Source organism: Tetrao urogallus (genome assembly GCF_951394365.1).
Source record: "Tetrao urogallus genome assembly, chromosome: 23".
Lineage (NCBI taxonomy): Eukaryota > Metazoa > Chordata > Aves > Galliformes > Phasianidae > Tetrao > Tetrao urogallus.
Genome location: NC_136836.1, coordinates 4,881,541 through 4,908,584, shown reverse-complemented (window position 1 = coordinate 4,908,584; position 27,044 = coordinate 4,881,541). Strand labels below are relative to the sequence as shown.

At 48.6% G+C, this 27,044-nt stretch overlaps 1 protein-coding gene across 1 annotated transcript in view; it reads right to left on the bottom strand.

Moving 5' to 3' along the window:
- CSMD2 (CUB and Sushi multiple domains 2) overlaps positions 1–27,044 on the bottom strand; it is a gene marked incomplete at both ends in the record, with an annotated part of 226,948 nt that overhangs the window by 66,492 nt on the left and 133,412 nt on the right. Inside the window, 14 exons of the mRNA XM_079545965.1 lie at positions 3,267–3,454; positions 3,856–3,994; positions 6,357–6,548; positions 8,857–9,059; positions 13,349–13,475; positions 14,759–14,950; positions 15,298–15,454; positions 16,420–16,589; positions 18,519–18,707; positions 20,351–20,566; positions 24,726–24,842; positions 25,002–25,190; positions 25,567–25,754; positions 25,922–26,060. Coding sequence (XP_079402091.1) covers positions 3,267–3,454; positions 3,856–3,994; positions 6,357–6,548; positions 8,857–9,059; positions 13,349–13,475; positions 14,759–14,950; positions 15,298–15,454; positions 16,420–16,589; positions 18,519–18,707; positions 20,351–20,566; positions 24,726–24,842; positions 25,002–25,190; positions 25,567–25,754; positions 25,922–26,060 — 2,406 coding nt within the window. The remainder of the gene's footprint in view (positions 1–3,266; positions 3,455–3,855; positions 3,995–6,356; positions 6,549–8,856; positions 9,060–13,348; positions 13,476–14,758; positions 14,951–15,297; positions 15,455–16,419; positions 16,590–18,518; positions 18,708–20,350; positions 20,567–24,725; positions 24,843–25,001; positions 25,191–25,566; positions 25,755–25,921; positions 26,061–27,044) is intronic.

The window sequence follows — 27,044 nt, the reverse complement described above, 5'->3', positions numbered from 1 at the left end:
CTGCTTTGAAGCACCTCACCTGGGAACTCCTTCCCACTTTTTGCCCTACAGGAGGAGCCAGACCTGAATGCACAGCATCAGTGCAGGCTGCTGGGATGGAGGTAGGAATCGATGGGTCTGACCCACTTCTGTGCCCACGGCCACGGACCCACCATGCTCATAGAACACACAGCAGGGAGATGAGCTGGGAAAAGCTCTCCAAAGCTCTCCTGCTTGCCTTTCACAGCACCAACAAAGCGTGGTCTCCATTGAAAAATATCAGCGTACGAATACGGAATTCTGTGGTTTGCAACATAATGTGATGCAAACTGATTGTTAGAATTCAGCTGATTTCCCAGTGAGAAAAGACAGTCCCTGCCATAGACGCTCATACCCAGATCAATTCAGGATATCTGGTGGCACTTTCTGGCAGCAGCAGATGAAAGGGAGCCACTCACACACAGGGCTCCTTTGAATGGACTGCAGCCAGGTTTGGGGACTTACCTGGTGCTGCTCTGCAGCCATCCATCTCCCAGGTATAACTGAGGCACAGAAATGTAATCTTGGTTCAAAAGCTAATACATACCGAGATACTGAGATAAAGACTTGAAAAATATTCTTAAGCAACCACTGGAACAAAAGATAAATTTTAGGAAATTGAAAGCAATGTCTTCCCTGTATTTAAGCTTTTGTTTTGTCACTGTCCTTCTTATTGTGTAATGAAGAACTTATCATCCTTTTGCTTTGCTAGACTAATGCTTGTCAGGCTCCAGTGAATCTGCTACAAACAAAGCAAGCTGCCTTCAGTAATGGCAGCACTAACCAAGCTGGTGTTGCAAAGAAGCACTTTGTTAAGGGCTGTGGTAACATCCCCAGACCTTAACAGGATGCCTGAGGAAAGCACTTTTCCAGCCCGAAGCCAAAACCTGCTCAGCACAGCTTACTCATTCTAAAGGATGCATTCCTTCCCATGTGAAATCCCCCAAACTATTGCACTGAAGTTACACCTTCCTCTCTGAACCCAGCAAAGGCTTTATGCAGACTGTAAACCACTACACTGAAGCGTATGTGCACTTCTGCTTTTTGCTGGTAACCTTGGTTTTATTTTTCATTTTGCTCCACAGCTGACAGTGCAGCACGGGTACAAAGCAGAGATGGGTGCTCATCCATCAGAAATCCCTCTGGAGCTGCACATCAGTGTGGTTAAATGGGGACCCAGCCGAGCCGTGGGTCTGTCCTCCATCACCTCTGTGGCACTGCTGCATTCCCACTTCGCTCTCACTGCCACGCTCCACACAAAAATCAGCATAATAAAAGCCAAACTCATTCTTGTCTCTGTTTTCTCCACTCCTCCTGGCCCCAGAGGACAACTTTCTCTAGAAGAGCCATTGCCCCTGAAACAATTTCAGCTGAAGAGCCGAGGCTGTTTGAAATTCACCCCACACGCCGTAGCTGCAGGCTAGCGGTACGGTCCCAGTCCCAGGGAAGATGCAGGATTTCAAGGAGGGGCTGACAGATGGCTGCTTTGTTTTTCCACCCAAATATCACCAAAAGAGGACTACAAAGCCCTGGTAATTAACAGCATTTCACTTACGGCTGACACAGGTCAGACAGGGAGGTCGGGGCAAAAGCCTACGGTGTGTTGCAGCACTGACCAAACAGTGGGGCAGCGTCTTTGAACTGTACTTGGGACTCCACGCTGGCAAGGAGCTGAGCTGGGTGTTTGATTTTCTTTCACACATCCTCCCCCCTGCTCTTCTTTTCTTCTTCCTTCAATTCCCATAAGCTCTATTTTCTGCTGCTTATCGGACTCGGATCCTGGGCTCCTTTTAAAGTGTGGGGAAATTAATGAGCAAACCTAAAGCCTCATTCTTTTCTCCCAGCAGTTTGGCTTTTTGGGAAGCATGCAGGCACGATTAACACTGTAGGAGTGTTTAGAAGAAAAAGGCATCACACAACAACCCTAATTTAATGAGATTTCATTTGTTAACAACTGTATAACTGCCCAAAAAGGGAAAGAAGAGAAACCCAAGACTTAATTTTCAGTAAAATTCATTCTAATGATAACAGAAAACTTTTAATCTCTCTGATCTTAAGCAGCGCTGGTTGTCTTTGTCCTGTTATCCCACACCTTCACTGCAGGGAAATCCATCTGCTCTGTATAAATAACAGGAGTTGGTCATTTTGCTATCAGCTAACCTTTGGCCAGGTGAACTCAATAGCAGGAACGACCAATGGAGGTGGCATTGGAGAAGGGAAATGCCTGAGCACTGAAAGCACAGCAGCAGCCCTTCAGCTCTCCAGCACAAACCATTGCTGCTCCCACAGCACACAGTTGGGCCAACAAGGCTCAGCAGCCTGTTTCACGATGAACACAAAGCCATGCTGGCTTCACAGTGGCACACATCCAGTGCATCTGAAGCCATTTTTTTCCCATACAGCAAGCACATACAGACCATATAAGCCTGAAGTATCATTTCTTCATAGCTCTGTTTTTTGCAGCTCTTACTTTTCTGTCTTACATAATCCTGGCTCATCAGATCCAGTTTTTCAGAGCGTATTTTTAACTACAGTGTGTAGCAACTCTACTCTTCTGCCTACAAACCAGCAACAGGCTCTGCCAAAGCCTCCCTTTTGCTCTCTATCTCCCAGAGCAGCAGTGCCTGGTCTGTCAGTTTCAGCTTCCTCCATCAACAGAGAGCTAACAGGATCCAGGGAAAACTCCAACCACTGCCCATGTCTCAGGCAGTGAGAGCTGAAGCTACCAGAAAGCAGAGGCTTACTTCTTCCTCAAGCAAGCAAGAAGAAAAGTGAACGCTTAGTAATGCACAGACCTGTGAACTGAATATTCTGTTCTTTTTGCTGATTATTACTGGGTTTTTAAGTAAATGATTCAGAATTTTAAAATGCACAGATTTCAGGAGAGCTCCATTGATTCAAAGAGAGCTGAGCATCCACCTCTGTGATCCTCACCTCCACCTCCAGTCACCCAGCTCTGCTCTTGAATGACATATCAACAATTCAGATCGAGATCCCAATACAGGGTATGAAGGTCTGCATCTCCTTTCTTGGACAAAGCTGCTTTTGCTGCTAAGAATAAATCATAAACCCATGGTATTGTGCAGTGTTCCTAACAACCGTTCAATAGTTTGATCATTTCTGGTGCTCGAAGCTGAAATTAAATGGCATGTTCTGCTAAGGAGAGGACAGAGCTATTTAAGTTCACTGTGGTAGAATCCCAAGTTCTCTGATGAGTTAGCTGGGCCAGGCACCCACACATCTCTTACCCGTGTATTCGATGACAAAACCAGCATTGCTGACAGATGCATCGCTCCGGAAGGCGAGGAAGAGGCTGTTACTGCTGCTCTCTATCCTCTCAGGTAGCTGGGAGCCATAAAAGCTTCCAATCAGGGGGCTGAGCGAATCGGGTCCATCGTAAATGTGAAGGAAATCATAGCCAGGCTCCAAACTGAAGCTGCAAAGAAAAATAAAACCAAAAAGGAAGGGCGGATGAAGCATCAGCATGCTGCAGTAGCCCCTTGGAGAACAAGGCTGGGGTCTGGGGGGGCTGCACTGCCACAGTGCTGAGAGGCAGCTCCTGACCCCAGCCAGCTCCCCAGCTAAGGACGGGACGCCTCCGCCTCCATTCTGTACATACGTAAGCATCAAGGAGTGGGGATACAGCTAAGTTTGTGCCAAGTGATGCTGCAGGGCTTTCCTATGTGGTTACATGGTTGTGTTCGAGGCCAGTCCCACCAGCTCTGGGTTACTTCCTCCAGGGAGATTTGGATCCACAGGCAGCCCAGAGCCAGGCAATGCCCCTCCAACAGCATCTCCTCCCCAGCCCACAGCAGGGAACAGCTCTGGGGTACGCACATGTTAAATACCAAGGCAATGACATAATCAGGAGAGACGGTCAGCTTCCAGTCGCACTCCTTCCCCGGCGGGTAGGGCTCTGGGTACTGCGGGGACAGGATCACTCCTGCTGGTCCTGTCAGGATCCCTCCGCAGGGAGCTGAAGGCAATCAGGCACAGGGATGAGGCTTTGTCTCAGAGAAACGTTAAAAATAGCAGATGAGATGCAAGGAGGGGAAAAAAAAAAGAGAGAGAGGTGGACGGATATGGGGACAGAGAGGCAGTCTGCAATACTACCTGTATTACGAGGCCCTAATGGAAATGAGGGCTCTGTTATGCCAGGCTCTATGCAGGGAAAGAGCTCTGGGTGCTGCTACAATCTGTATTAGCCAAAAGGAACCCAAAGGAGACAGAGCTACCTGGTGCTCTTCTGTTGCATAGGCAACTCCAGGTAACGTCTGGCATGTCTCTAAATAAGCGAAAATGCTGTCTGGGACTAATGATGTGATCGCGTTTATTGCGCTCACCAACACATTAAGTGCCAAGCTGATAGAAAAATCAATTATTACCTTTTTTAAGGCTGAAATTGCCTGCACGTATTTCCACAGTGGCAAATACCCGTGATTGATTTCTTCGTCAGCCTTTCTTGCAGCTCCTTCATAAGGGTCGATGCCCTAAAATCCTCCCTGCTGCTCAGATCAATCCCCCACACTGCGGTGGGGTGAAACACGCAGGTGTTGAGCAACCAGCAGCCTGCAGCACTGCACACAGCTGCTGGGAACTGAGCCGCGTGGGGCAGAAATGGGGGGAATGAACTGACACGAAGGAGTGCGTGTTTGTGTGTGCATCCTGTGGGCATTCCTGCAGCTCTCACTGCATACCTCCAGGTAACACTGCACGGGGCTGCACTATAAAGAGAGCAAAATAAACATCCTTGAACCAAAGCAACTTCCCCAGTCAAGCCCAGCCACAGGAGAGTGCAGGCACCAGAGCTGCCACTCCTCCTGAATAGGGAGCAGTGCACAGAATGGGGAAGGGAGAGGCTGAAGGTCGTGCTCAAAAGAACCTGGAGGAACTGCAAGCAAACATTCCGTGTCCGTTAACCTTCATCTCAGCCTTTAGGGTGCCCTCCTCTACCAGATGAATGCTTATGGGAAAATTTAGAAGAAACTAAAACACACACTCATTTTTGAAAAGCCTATGGGAAATGACTGCTTCACACCCTCTAATTTTCTTTGAAAATCCCACCCGTACTCTCCAAAGGATTTGGTCTGGAAACTCATTCAAGTCACAGCTATTTGGATCCAGACTTCAAATGCCCCCAAATCTCAGGGGTTTATTTCAGTGGACGTTTTGGTTCAGCCCACGTTGTCTAGTGACCTCAGAAGTTGTGCAAAATAAATGTGAAAACGTATTTGAAATGCTAAGTACAGTCATCAAACTCAAGCCTTCAGTTAAACCCCATTTTCTCAATCAGCTCTAACCAGGCGGCCTGTTACACAGCTACTCTACAGCTGGCATTATCTGACTACTGGTTATTTCTCCAAATCCTTTGCCAGCGAGGGAAGGGAAGGAGCAAGACGTTGCTTTCAGCTTTGTCACAGCCTATCAGAGCTCATATCTACAACAGGACTGCTCTGCTCAAGAAGGGCCCAACTCAGATCTCCACGTCAAACCGCCTGCGTGAAACGATCCGTGAGAAATCCCACACCCAGGTGAAGGCACTGGCTGTGCACCTCTGAGAAGGACTGCGAGCTCAGCTTCGGCAGTGCAAGAAAACTAACCAGGAGAGGGATGATGAGATGGGCATGACATGCAGTTATAGCTCCAGGAAGACCAGAAGGACCGTCCCCATCAGGCTGAACGAGTGCCACAGCAGATCATCAGGACAGTCATTCAGAAATCAAGTCATCCTGCAGGGAGCACAGATCCCTGCAGTGCTGTAGAAGCTTACTAGCTGGCATTAAACCAGATGTTAGAATCACAACTAACTCATTTTCCTTCCTTGGGATAACACTGCTCCAGAAGGAATGAAGTTATAGGATGAATAATTTGTGGCTACTGTTTAACAGGCCAACACAGCTGATGCTTATTGCTCCCATGTTCTTAGCATGACTGCTTTTGTGTGTTCTCTGCAAATGGAAACGGTCAGGAGCTTCTTTTATCACTTTATGAGCTCAAAGAGAACGTCACATAGTTTTCTCTTTAGGATTTGTTATCTTCTCATGCAGAAATCATTTACCCATGACCCCAATCTTCTCTACCGGCCTGAGTTTTCAAGAAGCGACTTGTCAGGTCAAATATTATCACTTACACTGCAGTACGTCCTGCGAGCTTCCAGCATGAACTAGATTCTCACTGTCTCAGACACTCCAGGGACAAAGCTGACATGGCTGAGACATATGTACCTCCATGTACATCTCTTCAAACCAGGTGGGACTCGCCCCCTTCAGACAGGGATGTCTCGCAGTGAAACCATGCAGGGAAGCCAATGCAATGGGAGGAGGGATGCTGGCTCATACCTGTGCAGGAGGGGGGGTCCGGCTGCCAGAAGAATCTGTTCTCAATCTGCACACAAGTGATTTTGGCCTCCCCTTGCAGAGCATATCCCGGGTTACACTGGAAGACGATGGAGTCTCCTGCTTCCTTGCTGTCACCACTCCGGCTCCCGTTCTGGGGAATCCCTGGGTCATTGCAGGAAGTGGCAGTGGAAACTGACGAGTATGAAAGATGCATATTTAAGACAGGCTTACAGATTTCCTCGTGGCTTATACTATTTTTTATTGCAAAATGATGAACCTTGCATATTTCCAGACGTTTTCAACATATTCAGTTTCACAGGAAAATGTCAAACTCCCTCCCTCTTTGCTACAGGCTAACAAATGCTAATTATTTGAACACAGAGCTGTCAAATATTTTGCAGACCATTGATTACCAGGTAAGTTCATGAAGCTTCCTTCCCTCCTCTGCTGGCCCTTCCAGCAGAGACCTTCCGTTGCTACAAGCACTGATTTTCAGACAATATCAGATACAACCTTAGCTCCTTCATGCCCTAATTTCAAGCCCCTGTTGCTCTAACACATTACAACTCCTTATTTTTAGTGCACTTGTCCCAGTGCTTTTTCTGCAGCAGGAAGAAGCACCATTTTCACTGTGAAACCAAGACGAGCAGGAAAAGATCACTGCATCTGCATTTTGAGGAGACCAATGGCACACTGCAACCAAACCCCACACTATCACCTCAACAACAAGGACAAATTCCTTTCTATTTCCATCCAGACTCATTTGCAGAGGACAGAGAAGGGGGCAGATACCCCAGGGATTCACAGTGCAGATGCCAGGCACTGCAGCCCCATCCTTAAGCAGATATCCAGGCCATGGCTTCCTGCTCCATCCTTCAGGATCCTCCTTCAGGATCTCCCCAAGTTGTCACACACACAAAAGCTGCCTTTTACTTTGCACTGAACATCTGCCACTCCAGCTGGTGGAGGCTCTGGGGAGAAGCAAGTTCAAGAACACTACACAGAGTGCAAGTCTGATGCATAATTGTGCACATGCGTGTTTATTTAGCAAGCCCGGGCATCTGCTGATCTTACATGGCATTTTTATAGAATTCTATGTATGACATACTGCAAAGTAAACTCATCTGCCTGCACTTCTCACTTCCCCCACGTGGGAGGGGAATTTCGCCCTCAGCCCTGTGAGCATCATGCCCGACCTTTTAGAAACACACGTGCCTTGCTGCCACGTCCCTGCAGGCTGTGAGCTGAGCCCTGTTGGTATCCCAGCCCTCCCTGAGTGCCTTGGCAGCTGGGGCAGGCAGCACAGCTCCATTTAACAGCAGGGAAAGTCCTGAAGTAACACAAGTCGTGCAAGCTTATATAGATCACTGAAGTTCACCAGATCCAAAACTGTCAACTGCTGAGCTTAGGGCTGGCTGCTTAGTCACACCTTGTGGACAAAGGCTTTGAGCAGAAGCATTCAATAAAGACCAGCTCTGTATCAGGCAGCAGAACAGAGCTTATTTCCTGCTATGTTGATATGAGCTCATTACACCTAGCTGGTTTACAGCAAGCTCTCCTTAAAAGAGCCAGAGGAAATCCCTCTCTCTCTTTCTGTGCAACTGAAGATAAGGCAAGGCAGCAGTCAGTCCTGGTCCTCCCTGGCAAGCAGACACGAGCCTGGCATGGAGCAAGCAAAGCTCAGGTCTCCCCAGAGCTGGTCTGCTCTCCAGGCCACCCAACACAGCTGGAACAGAAAGCTGTGAGCAACCTGGGAGTGACAGAATGAGCTCTGCTGCTTTGATGTGCTGGAGTCCTAGAGAAGCTTTATCACCATTCAATAGTTTACTGAACTATTTACTGCCATCTCCAAAATGGGCAAGTGCTGGCAGGGTACTGAAAAAGTCAGTGAAGGCCTGGAAATCTGTTTGCATGCTGAAATGTATTACCCTAATGTAATTGGAATAAATGTGCTTGCAAAGCCAGGTCTTAGGTAATGACCAGCAGGACTCAGGCAATGACAGACTGCAGTTGCATTACAGGTAGTGCTGCTGCTTGCAATGACATCCATACAGCAAATAGAGCTTTTTGGGATCTGCATCACAGGGGATCCAATTTGAGGGATTTTAAATAGACTTGGTTTGCAGAGGCTGCTGACCAACTGCTCTCAGAACGCCCAGCAGAAGCTGCCTGTAATGCTGCTGTCTCCAAGGGATGTGTTGGGAATGTGGTGGAAAATATCTGTAATTCCTTCTGTGTGTTCCACAATGTGCTGCTCTGTGCCTTGCTGCCAAACTCACCACTGTGAAGGTGACAGCAGCAAAAGGGAGCAGCACAGAATTCAACCTCATTGCAAAGACAAAATGTGAGAGTCCTCTATGTGTGGAGATCCAAAAGCACAAATGGCCACGAGTTCCTGCTACTGCGTTCAGTGCCACCTCATTTGCTCACCAGCAGCACTTAAATATGGATGCAGAAATCACTTGCAAAGACAATACTGGGGAAAGAATGCAAAGCTGACCTGAAAACTGAATGGCGAAGCCCTGCTTGCTTGTGAAGAAATCAGTGTTGAACTGAAGGATGACGGAATTGAAAGTGCTGTGGATGTCACCAGGCAGAATGGAGCCACTCATCTCCTTCAGGAGGATCCCATTCTCCACTGGACCGTCCCAGATCCTCAGCACATCGTGGAACTCCTCGGTGTGGAAAACCATGAAATGGAGTCTGTGAGGCAGAAAGAACCGAGGTCAGACCCAAACTGAGCTCTGCCTTCATTGCTGGGAGGGTTACGACAGTACTTACACCAACCTCAGCTACCTGAGAGCCAGTGAATAGGAAATGTGCTCTCCTGCTGTCACCTTCAAGTATTTCAACCTTCTACCAATGCTTGTCTATAAACCCTGAGAGCTCCTACGGCACACATCCCTACTGAAACATCCATCCATGGCCAACAACCAAGGCACGGGTAGCAGTGCTTTCTGAAAAGCTGTCCCCTTTCTGGTGCTCCCTAAGCAAACAGAACCACTCACCTGTCCCCAAACTCTCAAGCAGTGACGTGGAGGTCCAAAGGCCAACTGTGGGCAGCACACAGCCCCCAGCTTAAGTTCACTGCTGCTTTCACACTGCGTGTGCTCACACCTTACATTGGAAGCTGCCATAGACAGAGGGCCCAGTCAAGGACATACAGAGAACATGCAGCAGAGAGGCACAGGAGCCGTGAACTGGAAGACAGAGGCTTTGCTCTGGGTTTTGCTGAGCTCTATTACAGATAGCCACTGAAGCACTGAGAAACTTATTCCAAAAGGAAAATTAGCAGTAGATGTGTTAAGATCCCTCCAGACAACTGATGGATTCTCGTGCATTTCACACATTGTCCCTGTAGTTGCACACAGCAACAACCTTGGCCGTCCTTTTGCTTTTTTTGGTGTCCTTACAAGGAGCAGCTTTTCGTCTACCGATAAAATGCATTGATTTTTGTTACCTGCTCTCAGATCAAAGAATTTGCTCCTGGCACCGAGCTAATCTTGTACACCAGGGGAGAAGAAAAGGAAAGGAAAATAACACCACTCTTTATTTAAATAGTGTCATGCTGGAAAAGAAACCCTCAGCAGGGCATGAGGTGCCCCAAGTTAATGAAACAGGGCAGCAAAGGGGATTTGTGTTTGCCACAAACAGCAAGTGCAAATAGCAGCTAAGCTATCACATAGCGTTGTTGCTCTTGTTAGAGCCGAGTTATCAGCTCCAGGCTGCAGTACATCAGGGTTCAGCCCTGAGAAGTGCATTGTTTTTCACAGCCAAATCAGCACTGGGGGAAATACTGCCCAGCACTGAGATCAGGCAGATGGAGCAGAGATGTGTGCTGTGGAAATGGGGAGAAACCCTGTGAGAACCAACAGTTGGGTGTCGGGCTTAAAGCTGTGACGGCGCACGGAGCAAAACATGGATGTGGTTTTTGGCTGCTTTGCCATTTATCTGGGGCAAATGCACGTAAGTAAGGTAGAATCATAAAAAAAAGAAACAAAAAGAGGATGGATCCCAGCAGAACTGCTGAGCACAGGAGCCCATCCTGACGATGCTCTGAGGCTGAGCAGCACCCATCAGCCAGACCTGCCAGAGCAAAGCCTGTGCTGAAGTCCTCAGGAAGGGCAGATGTGAATGGAAATGAGCCGGGCAGTGGAGCAAGGGCAGCTGCTGGGCTGCTGTGACTCCCCTCCTCATTTCACTCCCACTTTACCAGCGTGGGGAGAGCTGTGCCCTGCCAACCAGCAGCAGGGCATGGGCTGCCCAGCACAGCTCAGGAGTCCAGTGGGACACAGCACTGCATTGTGAAGAGCTGTGTGCTCTGAAGCAATCCGTCTGTTCAACAGGCACACCTGGAACCAAACGGCACCAGTTTTCTGTCAGCCTGACTCTGCTCCCAGCAGGGCTTAATTTAAGACGGGGCAGAGCAACTGGTTTAGCAAACAAAGGAGAGGGGAAAACTCAATTACATGCAAAAAAAACCAAACAAACCAGCTAAAAGTAACTAAGTTGTATGTGGTGCATATATGGAAGCTGCCTGACCAATCCAAGGCTTTCTGGTGGTGCTTTCCATCCAAGCCCCCCACCCAGAGCCACCCATGGGATGATGGCCCCTTCCATGGGGCAGTGCAATGTGTCTGTGTTCACACATCAGCACAACTCATCCCCTCTCACAGCACAACCCTTTAACTTTCATGGCAGTAATGGACAGACTCATTTCTGTCTCTCATTCCTTCCTTCCCTTCTCCTCCTTCTGTGCAGATACAGCTTTATTCAAAAAGCTGTGGTGATTAATTTTAATGTAGGTTATAAATGAGAGCTTTATACAATTGCATCATGCGTGAAGAGGATTATTTTTCCAATGGATTACCATAAAAATGAACTTGCTGAGAATGTGCTCTCAACTACCCAGAGATCATCTGTTCTCCTGTGCTGCCAAATAAAGGAGCAGAAGAAGGGAGCTTTCATCTCTGGTGACAAAGGGAGGCTCTCGAGGTGCACTGCCATACAGATGCCTGGTGTCACTGCATCCCTTCACTCCAGCCCTGGCCCTTTCCAAGCTCTGTGATGCTGCAAACACGAACCCAAAGCTCTGCTCCTGGGCGTGCTCTGACACAATTGTGGTGGGTCCAGGGACAGGACTGTATTGGCTGAAGCAGCCTCTGGATGAAGCCACCTCCTGTACTTTTGGGGGAACAGAAGTGGGGGCTCATGCCTACACTGTCTGACAGAAATCTGCAGAATCCTTTACAGGACAGAAAGAGGAGAATTCAACTGGCAGCTGCTCGGGCAGGAATTGAGCTAGCTCTGCTCTTCCTTCCGTGAGCAAGATCAGAAACCATTCGTTATTGAACCGCACTGAGAGCACACCTAATGGAGGGAATTTCTCCATTAAGGAAAAAAGAAAACACTGAACCAAATCTATCCCCACATAATCTATCGACAAAAGCAGCACAGCGCTCAGTGAGATGAGCAGTCAGTGCTGAAGAGCAGATGAGCGCTGATACAGCAATGGATTGGTGGTGAAGGCAGAAGTGCGATGGGTGAGCGCAGCGCTGAACGGCAGCAGGGCTCAGCTCAGCACTGAACTGGGGCTGACACTCCAGCTAAGGGGTAGGATGGTGGGGAGAGCCTGAGAAGAGAACTACTGTTGAACGAGCCTCATCATCTACCCTTCTTTTCCCCATAGTCCCATCAGTTTAGCACAAACCTCACCTGCCAACATCACTGCTGAAGGTGGCTTTTGCTGGGCTGAAATCCCTGGGAGAGCTTACAGACGTGGCTCAGCAGGATGGGGGCAAGCTGGGAACAGCAGCAAGCAGCGGGGATCACAGATGGAGCATCAGAGGGCAGAGAACTGCCTGGATTCTGCTGGTGACTGCACTGGCTTTATGAGCCAACTGTTCTCAGCATCATGCTTACTTAACCACCACATTCACACAACTTAGGACCAAATTACATTTCAAACTGCCATTTTCCAACAGGGAAGTAAAAACAAAACGGGAACAGAAGTCAGAGGAGCAGGAGTAGAGAACAGTCTTGGGTCTCTGAACAGACCAGATGTTCAGAAACCATCCTGAGCCTTTCCTTTGGGAGAATAACTGTATTTCATCTGTTCTTCTCATTAAAACCATAAAACAATAAGATTAGAAGGTGAAAGCTAGGTGCTGGGTCTCATTTTTCTGGCTGGGGACCCCATGCCTCACCATTCATTCTCACAAATGTGATTCCACAGAGTTCATCCATTTTGGTGCTGGCTTACTCTGGTACTGCAGATGGCAGAATGACCAGATCTGTCATTGCCTTCCATTATCCTTTTCTGGGATGTGATCTTCCAAGCAATTTTATACACACATCCCCATTTTAGGATTATGCCACTTGGACATATGCTAGAATACGGTTGAGAAATTTAGCCCTAACGTGGTGGAAGACATTTGTTTCTGCCCCAGTCAAGGAAAGGGGTGAAGAGCATTTACGTTTTACTCTTAGACTTGTAAATACGAAAAAGCTCTTAGATTTTTTTCATACAGCAGTAACACGGGCAGCAACAGCAAACAATCTGGCTTCGTCATCACATGGCAAGATAGCTGTTAGACACAGCCCAGATGGGGCTGAAAAGCACTGGGGAAAGGGGAAGAAGCAGCAGTGGCACTTCTGTCCAACCTGGCAAGCGGACAAAGCAGTGTTTGATCCCCCACGGGGGACTCTCAAAGTGACACTGCATTCTCGCTACTTGCTTTATGTCATTATTGATCTACCTCCAGAAAAATTAGCTGTACACGGAAAGGAAAGCGAGCTACAATAACCAGTAGGAGATAAAGATCGGGTTTGCTGGGTGAAAGCCACTGGGGAATTTCAGCAACGCCGAAAGAATTTGGAACCCCAGAGACACAATCCAGCCTCTCTGCTAGCTCACAGCTCAGGCTATGGAAGCTGTCGCCTCACCCATAGAAGGCTGCATGGAAAAACCAGCACGAAGAGCTTCTACTCACCCTATCGTGCAACCAGCTTCTGCCTCTATGGCCCAAATGCAGTTCAGGTTATGATCGTAGGGTGTGGGGTAACCGGGAGACAGAATCCGTCCTGACGTCTCTCCTTTGATAGAACCCCCACACTCAGCTGTAAGAAACACATGGGTTAATGAGAAGATTCACTGCACTGTCATGGCTCCTACTGGCAACAGCACAAATCTCAGCCTATCAATACAACAGAGGACTTGCCCCCAGTTTAAAGAGATTCTTACAGCCTACCAGGCAAAGCTAGGGAGTCACTGCATTCAGCTAAGAGAGAGCCATCAAACAACAACACTTCCTAACGCCTGACGTGTTGTCAGAGCTCCTCTTCACCTTTTTGGCTCCGCAGTGAATAAAGGCAGAGCCTGCCAACATCCTGCTTCCCCTGATCCAGACGTGGGGCCAAAGAGCTCAGTTCTGCCTGCATCTGCAAAAAGCCTCAACGATTCATAAGAGTGATAAAACGGAGGAGCCAGCATACGTATGGCTGCTAAATGAACCCCAACGTGAGCATTTTGAATATGTTTTCATTATATGTCCATTAAAATTCTCCAAGTTCCCACACGTTCATGAAGACGCAATCATTCTCATGAACACCCAGAAAATAGGACGCAGGCTAACAGGATGGATAAATGACAGAAATTTGTCTTTTTCCCCTCAACAAGCGAAGCTAAAACTCAGCAGAGCTGCAGCACAGAGCTCCCAGCATGGGAGAATTTGGTGTGCCAACATCTGAGCACCACATGGAAGCAGCTGATGAGAGCTCCAAGGGGACAAAGTCTGTAAGAGCTTCACCGTGCCCTGGAAGCCCTCATTAATCGCATGGATTTGGGCACGCACACTTCGTTTGGGTAGACAAAACTCAACAGCAGAGTTTTCTAAGCTGTAAGATATCTATTTGGAGAGGTAAAGGGGAAGCCAGGACTTGACGAGGAGAAGGCTGAGGGAATTAAAATACCCAAAAAACTGGAATGAGGTGTCATGTAGCTCTCAAATCAACACGACTCTGATCTGTCAAACGCCAGGACATGCTGCTGTCTGCCATTTCCAGGCAGTGCTGCTGCATTTAACACAATGTGTTCATCAAGTGAAAGGACAAGGACTGGAAAAGCAGCAGTCTCCTTGCAGAGAAGCACAAAACCTTGTCAAATCTGTGCTCACAGCGGTGCTTCGTGTTAACACTGCCTGGAGAAGTTTTGCAGCTATCGCTGCTCTCGATCTGAAGATGCCTTACACAGGATCCTTATCATTACCTTTTGATGTCGATGGCTGCAATCAATATTAAAGATAATATCACATGTATTAGCTACAGAGAAAGGAAGGGCGTTGGTGCAGTGCCCACAAGCAAAGAAAGCATTGGAGGACTTTTGGAAAGCAAGAGCTTCTCACCCACACAGGTTGGCAGGGGCTGATCCCAGGCTCTCCGCTCCCCGGTCAGACAGACCAGCACTCTGCTGCCCCGCAGGGTGTAGCCAGGGTCACAGCTGAACGACACCGAGCTGCCAGCAAAGTGCCCCTCATCGTGGACCTTGTAGCCAAACTGCGGGATGCCGGGATCCTCGCATTTGATGAGTTCAAAACCTGGACAGGAGAAACGGCGTCAGCTCTTCTCAGGCATTTAACAGAAGGCGTTAACACAAGACCACGCCGAGTATTTTCCTCCCAGGAAAATGCTCTGATGGAAAAGAATGACAGCAAAGAAGAAACACCCTATGCAGAATTCCATTTCTCAAATAAGATCTGAGCGAGATCCCAGAGATCTGCTATCCCAGCTGCAGCCTCGTGTGCACAGCAGGGCTCGTGGGCAGAGCTCCTCTCCCCTGCTCCGACTCCACTTCGGACTGCAAGAACTGCTATGGAAGGACTGCGTCCTCTTCTCATGCAACTGAGCCATAGAATTACACCTCGAAAATGGGCCTAAGGCTTACTGGAAAACTGCAGCTCAAAGCCTTTGCTGGTGTTCTCACTGTTGGTGATGAACTCGAGCCACATGCTGCTGGAAGTGCTATTGATGCTGGTGCTGAGCATTTCCGAGCGGCTGAAGGAACCCAGCAGGCGAGCAGAGCTGTTGCTGCCATCATAGACCTGGGAGGAACGAGAAACAAATTTTGGAAAACACCTTTCATTGCCACTTTAGGGGTCAAACCCTTCGGGGGGGCAAACAGGGGCGGCTCATCTGAAGCCAAAGAAATGCTGGCAGATGTTTCTGGTGGTTGTGATTCTGTGAGTTGAACATGCGTGGATTCCACCAAGGGCAGAGGCGTTCTCTGGTTTTAGAACAGCAGAACACATCTTGTGGTATCAATACCTCCTACAAACCCATTTCTTTGTGGTTAATAGAAACTCAGCCTACATTTGTCTCCTTCCATACAGAGTCCTGAAACTTGTAAATGCAGATTAATCCGAGTACGGGGATGCTGAGTAGCTTGAATTTAAATTAACCCCATTTGCAGAGGAATCAGCCTTGGTTCCTAGAATCACAAAAATAATGCTAAAACCCCCACGCTCCCTCAGCTAAGCTGAAGCACAACAGACCTTCACTACCACCTTAAAGCTGCTGCCAGAGACTGCCGTGAGCTCACGAAGTTCAGAGGTGCCCATTCCCCACAGTGACAAAATGTCTCTAAGCACAGCCAACACACAGCAGTGACACACTGCTCAGTGTCTCCGGGCTAGAAGACACAGTTTCACAGATGTATGGCAGTTTTTCCTCTTGCTCTAGCACTGGGGGGGAGTACCCACAGGCCACATTCTGTTATCAGCCTGAAGATCGCTCTGGTCCGTGGGACTCGTGCTGCTGCCTTCAGAACAGCTGTGTCAGGCACTCAGGGACACAGCAGTGATTACCAGCACCAGCAGCCACAGACACCAGCCCAGCTATGGGCAGGAGAGTCTTCCAGAGATGACCACCGTGTCACCGGTGCTGCCTGCATGGCACCTTCCCGAGGTCAGCCCCAGCTCACTCTATTAGAACTCAAGAACATCAAATTCCTTTCAGATCTTGCTCTCGTTAGCATCGCTACCCTTCCTTGCTTGAGACAAAGAGTTACCTTGAGGACATCTCCTGCTTCCAGTTCGAAAGTCCTGGCTTTCAGCTGGATCCCCTTTCCAGGCTGTGTCTGGATGGAGTAGATGCACTCGTGGTTGTTGTTGTAGTTTATTGGGTAGTTGGGGGACAGCAGAACACCTTGAGTTCCAGTTACAGACGAGCCACATTCAGCTACAGAAAGACACAAAACCACCTTTTAATAACCACGTGTGTATTTGAGCCATACAGCACATGCAGGTGATTCCTTCAAATGGCCACAGATGCTCACTCCTTCCTACACCCATTACACCCATCTGCTAACACAGCCATGAGCTTCACTTCCAAACTCATGCAGCACACAACAGAGCTGCTGGGACTGCAGGAAACCAGCGCAGTGCATGTGCAGCTCTCTGCATCACCTCTCCCACCTCTGCTGCTCCTCCCAGTCAAGCAGGAAAGCAAGCAAGGAAGCAGCAGCAGACATGGTGAGAGGAAGCGGTTGGGAGGTGACTTTCTCCTCCCCTCTTCCCTGGAGGACAACGTTCCCTGCAGCACTGAGTACCCGGGGCTGATGCTGGGGATGTCACCGTGCAGGACCTGGTCTGGTGCAGAGGTCAGCATAGAGCATCCCCACCTGCAGAGAGGGGCAGGATGAAGGGATAAGCTGCTCTCATTTCAATCCAGATCCATCCCTAGAACAGGAACTGAATACGATGTGCCTGGGCTGCCAGCAAAACCAGATCTCTTAGTGGGCCATAGGAAGGAGGTCTCCAGTTTCCAGCTGTACCCTTACACAGGCCTGAGTGTGCAGCAGGGGCATTGTGGAAAAAACTGCCAGCAGAGCTGTGCACAGATCACCAGACAGGCAATCCGATCCATCATCACTAACCAGCACGCTAACTCTAAGCCAGCTACCGCAGAGATCTGGGCACGTGGAACTCGTGTGTCCATTTAGGGACGTCTGAAAACCAGATTTAAAGCTGTGTTATGATGCTTTTTGATTTCTATTCCCCTGATGAGCTTTCTCTGCAACCTGATTATTATTCATGCCCTGAAGAGGCTGCTTGTCACAGCAGGATGATGCAGTCCTGTGACCTAGGCATTAAACAGTGCTGGGAAATGCACTCAGCATGACAGGACTCAATAGCAAAGCTCAACAGACTGCGAAAGCAGACTGGCTCTTGCTGGGATGCTTTCCTTTCCAACATCCCTCAGGGGCCACAGATGAGGAACATCCACCTAGCAGGCTTTGCTGCAGTGATACCAGGTATGAATGTGGCCTGTCTCATCTGCACGCATCTCCACGCTGCTCTGGGTGACCCAGGCAGCAGCAGAGCTCTGCATATTTTCTGACTTACTGTACTATACAACAAACCCAGAAATGTGTTAAATCATCCTTCTGCAAAGGCCTGAGGCATTGGCAATCCTTCTTCCCTCCTGCTTCATTGCTGCTACACTGGTACTCCTGTTCTGTTGTGCTCAGAGGGCACTGTGGGCAGCTCAACCCGCAGCCCCTCTGCATTAGGGATGACAGCCAGCAATTGGCTCAGTGTTTCAGGTGACCTCCTCATCTCCTCTCCCCACACGTTTGTTTATTAGTATAAATAACTGCAAGAGGGACTGAACAAAAGAACCTGCAGTGGTTGGAGGTGGATGAATTGAAGGTGGGAGAGAGAACCACACTGAGATGAAATCCGTGCTCCTCACCAGCACCCACCCTGAAGCAGCCTTCATCTCCACCCTATTACGTTTTACAGCACTCTAATTCAAAGGGAGGTTGGCCCTAAAATCACACAACCTTACAGAACCTGTCCCTAAAGGGCTGCTGGAGCTCCCCCAGGTTGCGACTCACCCACTGGGCCACAACACAGGGCTTCTGAGGACCCCGAACCACCACGCACTGTGTGCTCCAACCCGAGAGCGGGCTGCAGCCCTTCCGCCCAGCCTTCCCCTTCCCCACATACAGTTACAGGGCTGAAGCTCATCCCAGCTCCCTCTCTCCACCCTTGCACCACCCAGCCCGGAGGTTTCCCTGCGATAACGCCACGCACTTCCCTGCCCCGCTAACAGCTCCAGCACGGTGCAACCAGCCAAGCAAAATGAAAGCACATGACCACCTACCAACACACCTTGGCAGAGGCGAACTCCACACACGCCGTCTCCCCCCGAGGCAGGTGATTCGTGCTGTGCCCTCCAGGCGGTACCCAGGGAAACAGGAGAAGGTGAGGACGTCGCCCACGCCGAACTGCAGCCCCTTCCTGATGCTGTAGGCTGGGACCTCCGGCTCATCGCAAGGCTCCAAGTCGTATTCTATGAGAGACAGACGGGCATTTATTGCACGGCTCGGAGACGCTCTGTACCCCGTCCTCCCCAACAAAAGTGCTCCAAGCCCTGTGGGTTGAGATACAGATGTGGGTAAGGTCTGAAAAAGAAGCGTTCGTGCAACACGTGTGACCTGTTTGACCAAGAACACCACAACCTGGGTCTCACTCTCAAAACACAGCTCCCAGCAGACAACTGATGTAAACCATTCCTCGTTTTCTGACACTGCTGCCAGCCAAAGCAGAAAGTGACACCAGTGGTGGCAGAGCATTGATGGAGGTTTGTCATTCTCCCCCTGGTTTAGTACAATGAAGATGAACTGATCCGGATGGGATTTCTGTTGCCTCTACATTACTAATCCTGAAAATGAATGAACACAGCATCCTGCTTGGGGAATGCAAGAGAACATTTAAGCTGCTACTAAATGAAAGGTCATGTAGCATTATGGAGAAGAGCCAAATGCATGCCTTTGGCCACAAACCATTTTAAAAGAAACCTCTTTTGGGGGTTATTCTTTGAACAAATAACGGAGCTGCAAAATACAAAGTATGTACTTACATAAATAAAGAGAACTAAAATACATAACTGACTCCCATTTTCATTTTCTGAGAAAGGAAGTAGGTCCCAAAATACTGAAAGTAACAGTTATAGCAGGACAACGTGAGGCAATTTGTTTAGACAAAAAGCCATTTTTTCCCCATCAAAATGAAAGTTAATTGGAATTTTTATGTCTAGTTTTCACAGAGTATCACGTGGAAATCCCTAACTTCAGAGGGCAGAACAAAGGCGCTGGGAACCAATTTGGAGTGTGGCAGGTTTTAACTGCATCTGTGGCAGCAGCTCTGTCCCTCAAAGACTGCAAACACATCAGCACCCAGCCCCAAATAACTGGTCATGGCCCTTCCTCCCCAGCAGGCAGAGTAGGGGCACTGAAAAGTGTGCTGAGATAAAGAAGAGAATGGCAACCATACAACGAGCTTTTGTTCGTTCCTTGGTTGCTTTATGGAACTGCTTGTCAGGGCACTCAGGCAGCAAAGACTGCATTTACTGAAACGTGTGCACAGGCCAACATTTCAGCAGTCATTTGTAGGACATCAGGGTTGAGGACACTTCAACCAGAGACTGCCCGAGCAAAGGCATTATTTACAAGGGTGATGATCTGTTCTGCAAAAAGGAAGGGCCTCGTGGGGATAACCCAAGAAAATGAGCTGAAACTCCACCCATAAACAGAGAAGGAAAAGTCACTGGGCTTTACAATGGGATATAATTCCAGGGGGTCCAATCAGTCATCACGGGGGCTCGTGGTGCACAAAACTGCTGCATATGAACATAAAGGGCTGTCAAGAGAATTTTTCCTGGGACATACAGTTCAATGCTGGCACAATTTATCAGTGGAAGAACTGAATACAATCACAGAAGGGTTGGGTTGGAAGGTAGAGCCCTGCTGTGGGATGGCTGCCCAGGGCACATCCAGGGCCATGAGCACCTCCAGGGATGGGGCACCCACAGCCTCTTTGGGCATCCAGTTCCAAGAACTGCAACCGCATGAATCAATGGGAACCTATTCCCAAGATGTGCACTGAAGTATAAAGAAAAGGGAAAGAATGAAGTCTGTCCACCTCTGTTCTTACCTGAGAAGGTGATGTTGAAGCCCTCGTAGGACATGGAGAAGTCTGAGATGAAGCGGATTTGTGCAGAGAAGTTCCCAAAGAGCCCTGCGCTGAGCGGGGCAGGCAGGCGGGAGCCAGTGAGCTGCTTCAGGGGCTGTGCAAAGCTGGAGTTCTCGGTGATGAGGAGGTAATCGTGGCCATTCTCCAGGTGGAAGGTATGAAAGGTGAAGAACACGCCTGCAGGAGAGAACCAGCAGCACCTCGAACCAAAGCCCGCTGCGCTCCCTGCAATGACACCGGGCTCTTTTTGCCTGTTTTCCACTAAGAGCAGCCCGATGGAAAAGAAAAACCATACTGAAAAGAGAGGGCACGTTTATGTTAGAAAAGTACCCAGGGCCCAGAACAGAGCGAGGCAGTCGGGGTCTTCCATTCCTGTGCCTCTCGAACTCTGCAACAGGCAGCACAGCTCAGCTGAGGATGGATCTGCAGCAGCAAGGATGGAGCCCGGCAGCTCCGAGTGCTTTGTTTTAGCTGTGCTGACCTGCAGGTGGGCAGCAAGGAAAGTAAAAGCTGTAGCCGTGAGGACTTGAAAATAACAAAGCATGTACTGGAAGGTATTCATACCTAGAAAACAGGACTTAAGGCAACACCAAAGGTCAGGAAGGTCCCTCCAGAAGGTATCTCTGCCAGCAGTGCTACTGCAGAGACCTCCTGCACCTTCCTATGGTGGGATGGTCCCTGCAGGACACCAGGAGATCACTCACAGACAAGCCCACGTTCCTCATGCACACATGGCTTTTGTCCCCCTCTATGCCAACATTGCAACATCAACATCTCGAGGTCTACAGAGCAGCAATGGCCTTCACAGTTCCTCACAAGCCCTGAACCCAGCAGAGCTTTACGAGGCTCCTCCATGCACACACAGGTGCTGTCATCTGCTCTCCATCAGTCACAGCTGATTGCTGCTCCTCACACACATCGGGAGCGCCCAGTGCCACGACCAAGTTCTTACATTAAAGCCAATGATTAACAGCACAGAGACAGCCAACCTGGGGAGACCTGAGGGCTGTCTGACTCTGCATCCCTTCTCTGACCAAGTAAATAAGGATCAGAGGAATTATCTCCTCCTTGCTCCCCATTCCCCATTAATTTGGGAGATCGGGATGCAACCAACCCAGAGACTGATTAAAGCTATGGAGCATGAGCTTTAATATTCATCCCAGCAGAATTTCTGTCAGCATCCAATGATAACTTAACATTCCACACGTCCCTACGTCCATCCAATTTCTTGGACTGCAAGCAATTTCCTTCCCAGGATAGAAGGACTCAGAGGAGGGTGACCAACACAAACCCTCCCCATGGCCATGGCTGGGAAGGTGCAGGGTTCATGGGAACCTCAGCCGTGTAACATCTCCACAGCAGCACATCCCTTGTAAGCATTATCTGGAGCCTGGCAGAAAATGTTTACTTCATCTGTTCCCCTCTGTGGAACTCCATAAAGGCAGGAAACTTTTAAACGTTCCCAAACGTTTATTATCCGTACCAGCAGTACAATTGATTCAAAGCTGATATGAACTGCTTTGGCGTGAAATCTCGGTGAGATGCAGGGAATACAAAATGCTGTAAGCGTTTCTTGTTTATCAACTGACAGTAGATTTATACCCTTGCCTTTACAAAACCCAATCTAAGGAAGAGAAATATCACACCCCCCAGCATCACCAGAGCTCAGTGCCTGGGGCTGGGAGAACAGCTCCCAATTTCAGGGCTTCAGAGATAACGAAGCCAACCGCACACACGGGGCTCTCCAGCAGCAGAGCCCACCAAGGGCTGGGTAACTGCAGCCAAAAGGGCTAATTACAAAACCATTTTAAAGAGTCTGCCACTCTGATTAAATTTTTGCACTGGTCTGCAATTTACCGTGGCACAAAATGTCTCTGTAAATGCAGGGGTTTTTTTTGCCCATTCTCAGGAAAAGAAACAACAAAAATTATAGGGAAAAGAAATCACTTCGAAATTCTAAGATGAAAAATAACAGTCTCTTTTTAAGCATGTAAACATCTTTAAAATTAAGCCACTTTTAAACTTAAATTATACAGCCCACGAGTCCATAAAGTCAATCTGTCTGCAGCCACATAAAAACAACTATTACAACAATGAATGTGCTTCCATCAGGGGATTCGTGTGCCGCCCACCTGCAAGAAGCTCATCAAGACCTGGGAGTAACCTGAGGTCAGCTTTTATGGTGCAGGTGGTTCCACCAGGAATGGCCAAAGCAAAACCCCAACTCTACTCAGCCATGTTATGGGAGAAGGGAACTCACACCCACAGCAAGAAGAGTGAAGGACAACGGCAACGGGTGATGCAAACACCTCCCCTGCCTGTTAGAGCTGCCACAGCAGAACTGTTAACAATCCCAGGCTGAACCAGTAGCAGATTTACCCCGATCTCCACTGACTGTCCCCGTGGTATCCAAGAACAGGGAACTGAAGGCCAAGGCCAAAGCACACTGTGAAGATTTGGCAATTGCACTGCAGATGAAGTCAGCCAAGATTGGGCTTTTGGTTGTGCTTTTTTAACACATTTTTTAAGCCCATTCTGTTCTTCAGCAACTAAATTCATTCAATTCCAGTGGATGCTGCCCTGACTTGGGATCATTCTGTCGGCGTACTGGAGGAATGAGCAGAAACACTGCAGGAATGCTGAGGAGGGCTGGGAGAAGCAATGCAGCAGCTGAGCATATCAATGGCTGGGCAAATTGATCATTAAGAAGAACAGAATGCCACTGCAGGAGACGGAATGTGTACAAACGCACACATATGTATGCACACCTCCACCGGGGCAGCCCAGGTAAAGGCATTTCATTGTGTTTCACAAAGCTTTAGAGGAATGGACTCCTTTCCTTATTCCATGGCAGAGGTAAATAAGCAGCCCCTGAACTACATAAGTTGGAAGGAAGGTTCTGCTGGCATGCAGCCTGCCCACATGCCACCTCATTATAACTGCACTGCATCCTTCGCGCGTCCTCTCCTCTCATCCTCACCTCTTTCATATGGAGGTTTCCTGCACCCAAGCAGTGCCTTCACGAAGCTCACACAACTAAAACTGAGCCTGATTTTCTCTAAGTGAGGCAAACACTGCCCAGTATTGGATGGTCAGACCCAGGCCTGAGTTCTTTGGCCAATCCAGAACTGAGTGACACCAAACTGCTCTATGGGAGGTGCTGTTTCCAGTGCTGCTGCACAGGGGACAAAGAATTCCTAGACTTGTGTGGGCATTCCCCCACTATCTAAAAATGGACAGTTCTTCAAGCCTTACTTATTTTCATCAAAAGATCGTTTCTTCTGATATTAGCCAAAAAGAAAAAAAAGGTGCACAGGCCATCAGAGTTACACTTTCTTATATGACAGAGTGTCAGTTTGCTGCATTGTGCTTAGCTTAGCAACAGGATAATGCAGTGCCTCGTCACACAGCTGAATCCAAGGCAGAGTGGATTAATGAAGAGTGGATTGCTGCTACTCAACTGAATAGTTTTCACAGCATGTGATGGTTCCCTTAATGCACTGTGCTGCTCATTGACAAGTTTATTTGCTGTAATACAAATGGTATGGCAAAATTGGCTCATGATAGCTCCCGTTGTGCTGATATCCAGTATGAGACAGTTGCATAACAGTGCATAAAGTTACATAAAGGCTGTACCCTGGGTGCTTACCCCAAGAACATTCTGACTGCGTGATGAGTCCAAGAGTTGGACTCGATGAATGATCCTTGTGGGCATCATATTCTATGATTCTATGAGACAAACACCACCCTTCTTTCCACACAGAATTTCTTCTCTGATTCTCAGTGATGCACTTCCTGGAATTCTTCTTCCAAGACACAAAATTGGCTTGTGCCGTGCAGGAAATTGGACTGAATAGACCCATGCATTGCCTCGAGGCTGCCAGCAGTCCTAGCTGGTGGAGAAATGGAAGCTGCAGAACCAGGGCAGACCTGGAAACTGACAGCCTGAATTCTGTCCTATGTTTGGAAATTATTTACCATGCACCTACACTTCTCTATCTGTGAAATGTTACACAGATACAGCTCCAACACAGCAAAGAACATTCTGGGTGACAGTACGACCGAGTACCAATTACAGCAGTAGTGCCAAGGGCAGGACCGCCTTTCTCTCTTAGTCCTCTCTGTTTCAAAGAGTGTAAAAGATGTGACCACAAAAACCTTTATGCCATGTCCAGACACAATGTTTGAGTGGTGGCAAGAACGACAACTGGCCAAACACGTGGACGCACAACAGCACTGCCTTGGAGACAAAGACATTGAGCACTGGCCTCCTTCTGACCATCCTCCAACAGTTCCAAGCCCAACTCCAAAACACTGTAAGTTAAAAATTGCTCACCTTTTCCATGCGACGTTTCTATTGTCCACGTGCAGTTCAAGTTATTAGGATAAAAATCAGGAAAGCCCGGGGATAAGATAGTACCACTGGAACCACGAATGTAACCTCCACAAAGAGCTGCAAAGAAGGCAACAAACAGTCAGCTCTTCTGAAGGTCCAAACAAAGCCCAACCCAGCACACAGATCAAACATCACTGCGAATTTCCCAACTGCTGCACTGCCTTTGCAGTTCAGTGTTTGCCATCTCCTGCAGATGCTTTCTTCTGCGCTCCTTACCCTCACAGCTTGGCAGTGGTCTGCTCCACTGGAAGTTTGGCTCACACTCCAGGGCTTCGTTGTCACTCAGGGTGTAGCCCGAGTCACAGCTGAATGTCACCAGTGCTCCCACATAGAAATCATTGCCATGGCGCTGCCCATTGACGGGGATCCCAGGATCCAAGCAGTGGTCGGACTGGAGCTTCACAGCTGTGGCAAACAAAGCCAAGGCGTAGTTGTTAATAGGGGGGAAGGTTCACCCTATGAGCTCTTCCAGAGTGCTGCTGATTATCCCCAAGGCAAGGGGATGAAATTGGCAGAGGAACTGAGCTCTGCTTCTTTCCAAAATACACCCTGTTTTCTTTCTAGTAACATTCTGTAGATGCTAAAACAAAGATAAAAAAAAAAATTCTAATCAATCAAGATAGCTGAAAAGCAGAAAGTGCTGCCTGACTTGTAATGGCTTCCCAAATCAAGGCAGTGGTGCTAACTGCCTGGCAAAGGGGAGAAGCAAGTCCGAGGGGTCTTTGATTGAGTCCATTGTGCTGCTGGAGAAGGCATAATTACGTGAACAACTTGCACTTACTTTCATATCGGATCTGAAAGCCAATGTCAGAGTGGCTTTTGTCAGTGGTGAAGAGGAGGTAGAGGTAGTTGCTGGTACTGATGAGGAACTGTGGCACCTGAGTCCCATCATAGACACCTATCAGTGGCGACGAGTAGGACCGGCCATCTCGCACCTCCAGGGTGTCGTAATTCACCTCCGTCTTAAACCTGCAAGAGACAGAAGAATACATCCGTGAGAAAGAACAACAGCACTGCTAACTCTGCTCTGTTGTAACTCTGAATGTGCTCTAAGGATGAGAAAGCAGCACGGGCTACAGGATAACACGGAGGCATACAGATGTAGGATAATTGGGTAAGCTCTGAGAAATGCCCACCTGTCGAATGTGATCTTGATGGGGTAGCCTGGCTGGGCCTCAATCACCCATGCACAGCTCAGGGAGTCCTTGTAGAAGCCAGGCCAGCCGGGGGACAGGATGGTGCCACTGGGAGATGTCAGGTGGCCCCCGCATGGAGCTGCAATGAGGAAAGGATGCATTCAGGTGACAAACAGCACGGAAACTGCTGCAGGATCACAGGGACCCACCCCTGCCACACAATAGCTTTCATGCTCTGCTGTTTCTCAGGTGTTAAAACCAACCAGAACCAGACTGCAAGAAATCGCCTTTTTAAGTCCATGCTGACAAAGTGCAGCTCTACCTGACCTTGTGCAGCAGCTCCGAGTGGACAGGGTGTAATAATCATCATTAGATACAAACCCGAGGAAACTGCAAGGTCGGTGTGGATTTCAGCAGCTGCAGGTGCCAGGAAGGCTTTCGTATCTGCGGGTAATTGAGTCATGTCTTTTCTGCCACGAGGGACATCACAGGACTGTGGCGTTTATTCCACGTTGCAGTCCCTCGTGCCAGCAGCAGGAGCTGAAGGCACAGTATCATCTTTTCTCAAAAAAGGACACTGATGGACCAGAGGAACAAAATCCTACAGCCTTAAGTTGCTGTGGATTGTGCTCTACAAAATGCAACAGCACTGACAGGTGCGTGCGCCCCAGGGTGAGCTCTGCACGAGGGCTATGAAGTGTCACAATGTGATCCGAAATGCCCACAGAAATCTGGGCCTAAAGCCATCATTGCTGACCTGAAGGATGCCAAATAAAAGCCAGATCTCAACTGGATCCCAACCAATCAGTTTTGAACGAGACGCCCCAAGCTATGTAATTTCTTGTCAAGACTTCTGTGCATCTTTCAACTCAACTCTTAGGTCTTTCCTTGCCATCAATTATTCAAGTCATAAACGTTACTTTGGATCCATACCTTGTTTGAAAAGGTGATTAAAATGTACACTTAATTCAGTGCACACCAAAGAGGGAGCGAAAGAGATCAACACTGTGACCACAGAGAGAAAAGTACAATTAATGGTATAAGGATGTCTGATGTTCTCAAAGCCTTCAAAGACAAACACTGATTGGGAATGCATTACTTTATGCATGTTTCCCCGCTGCAC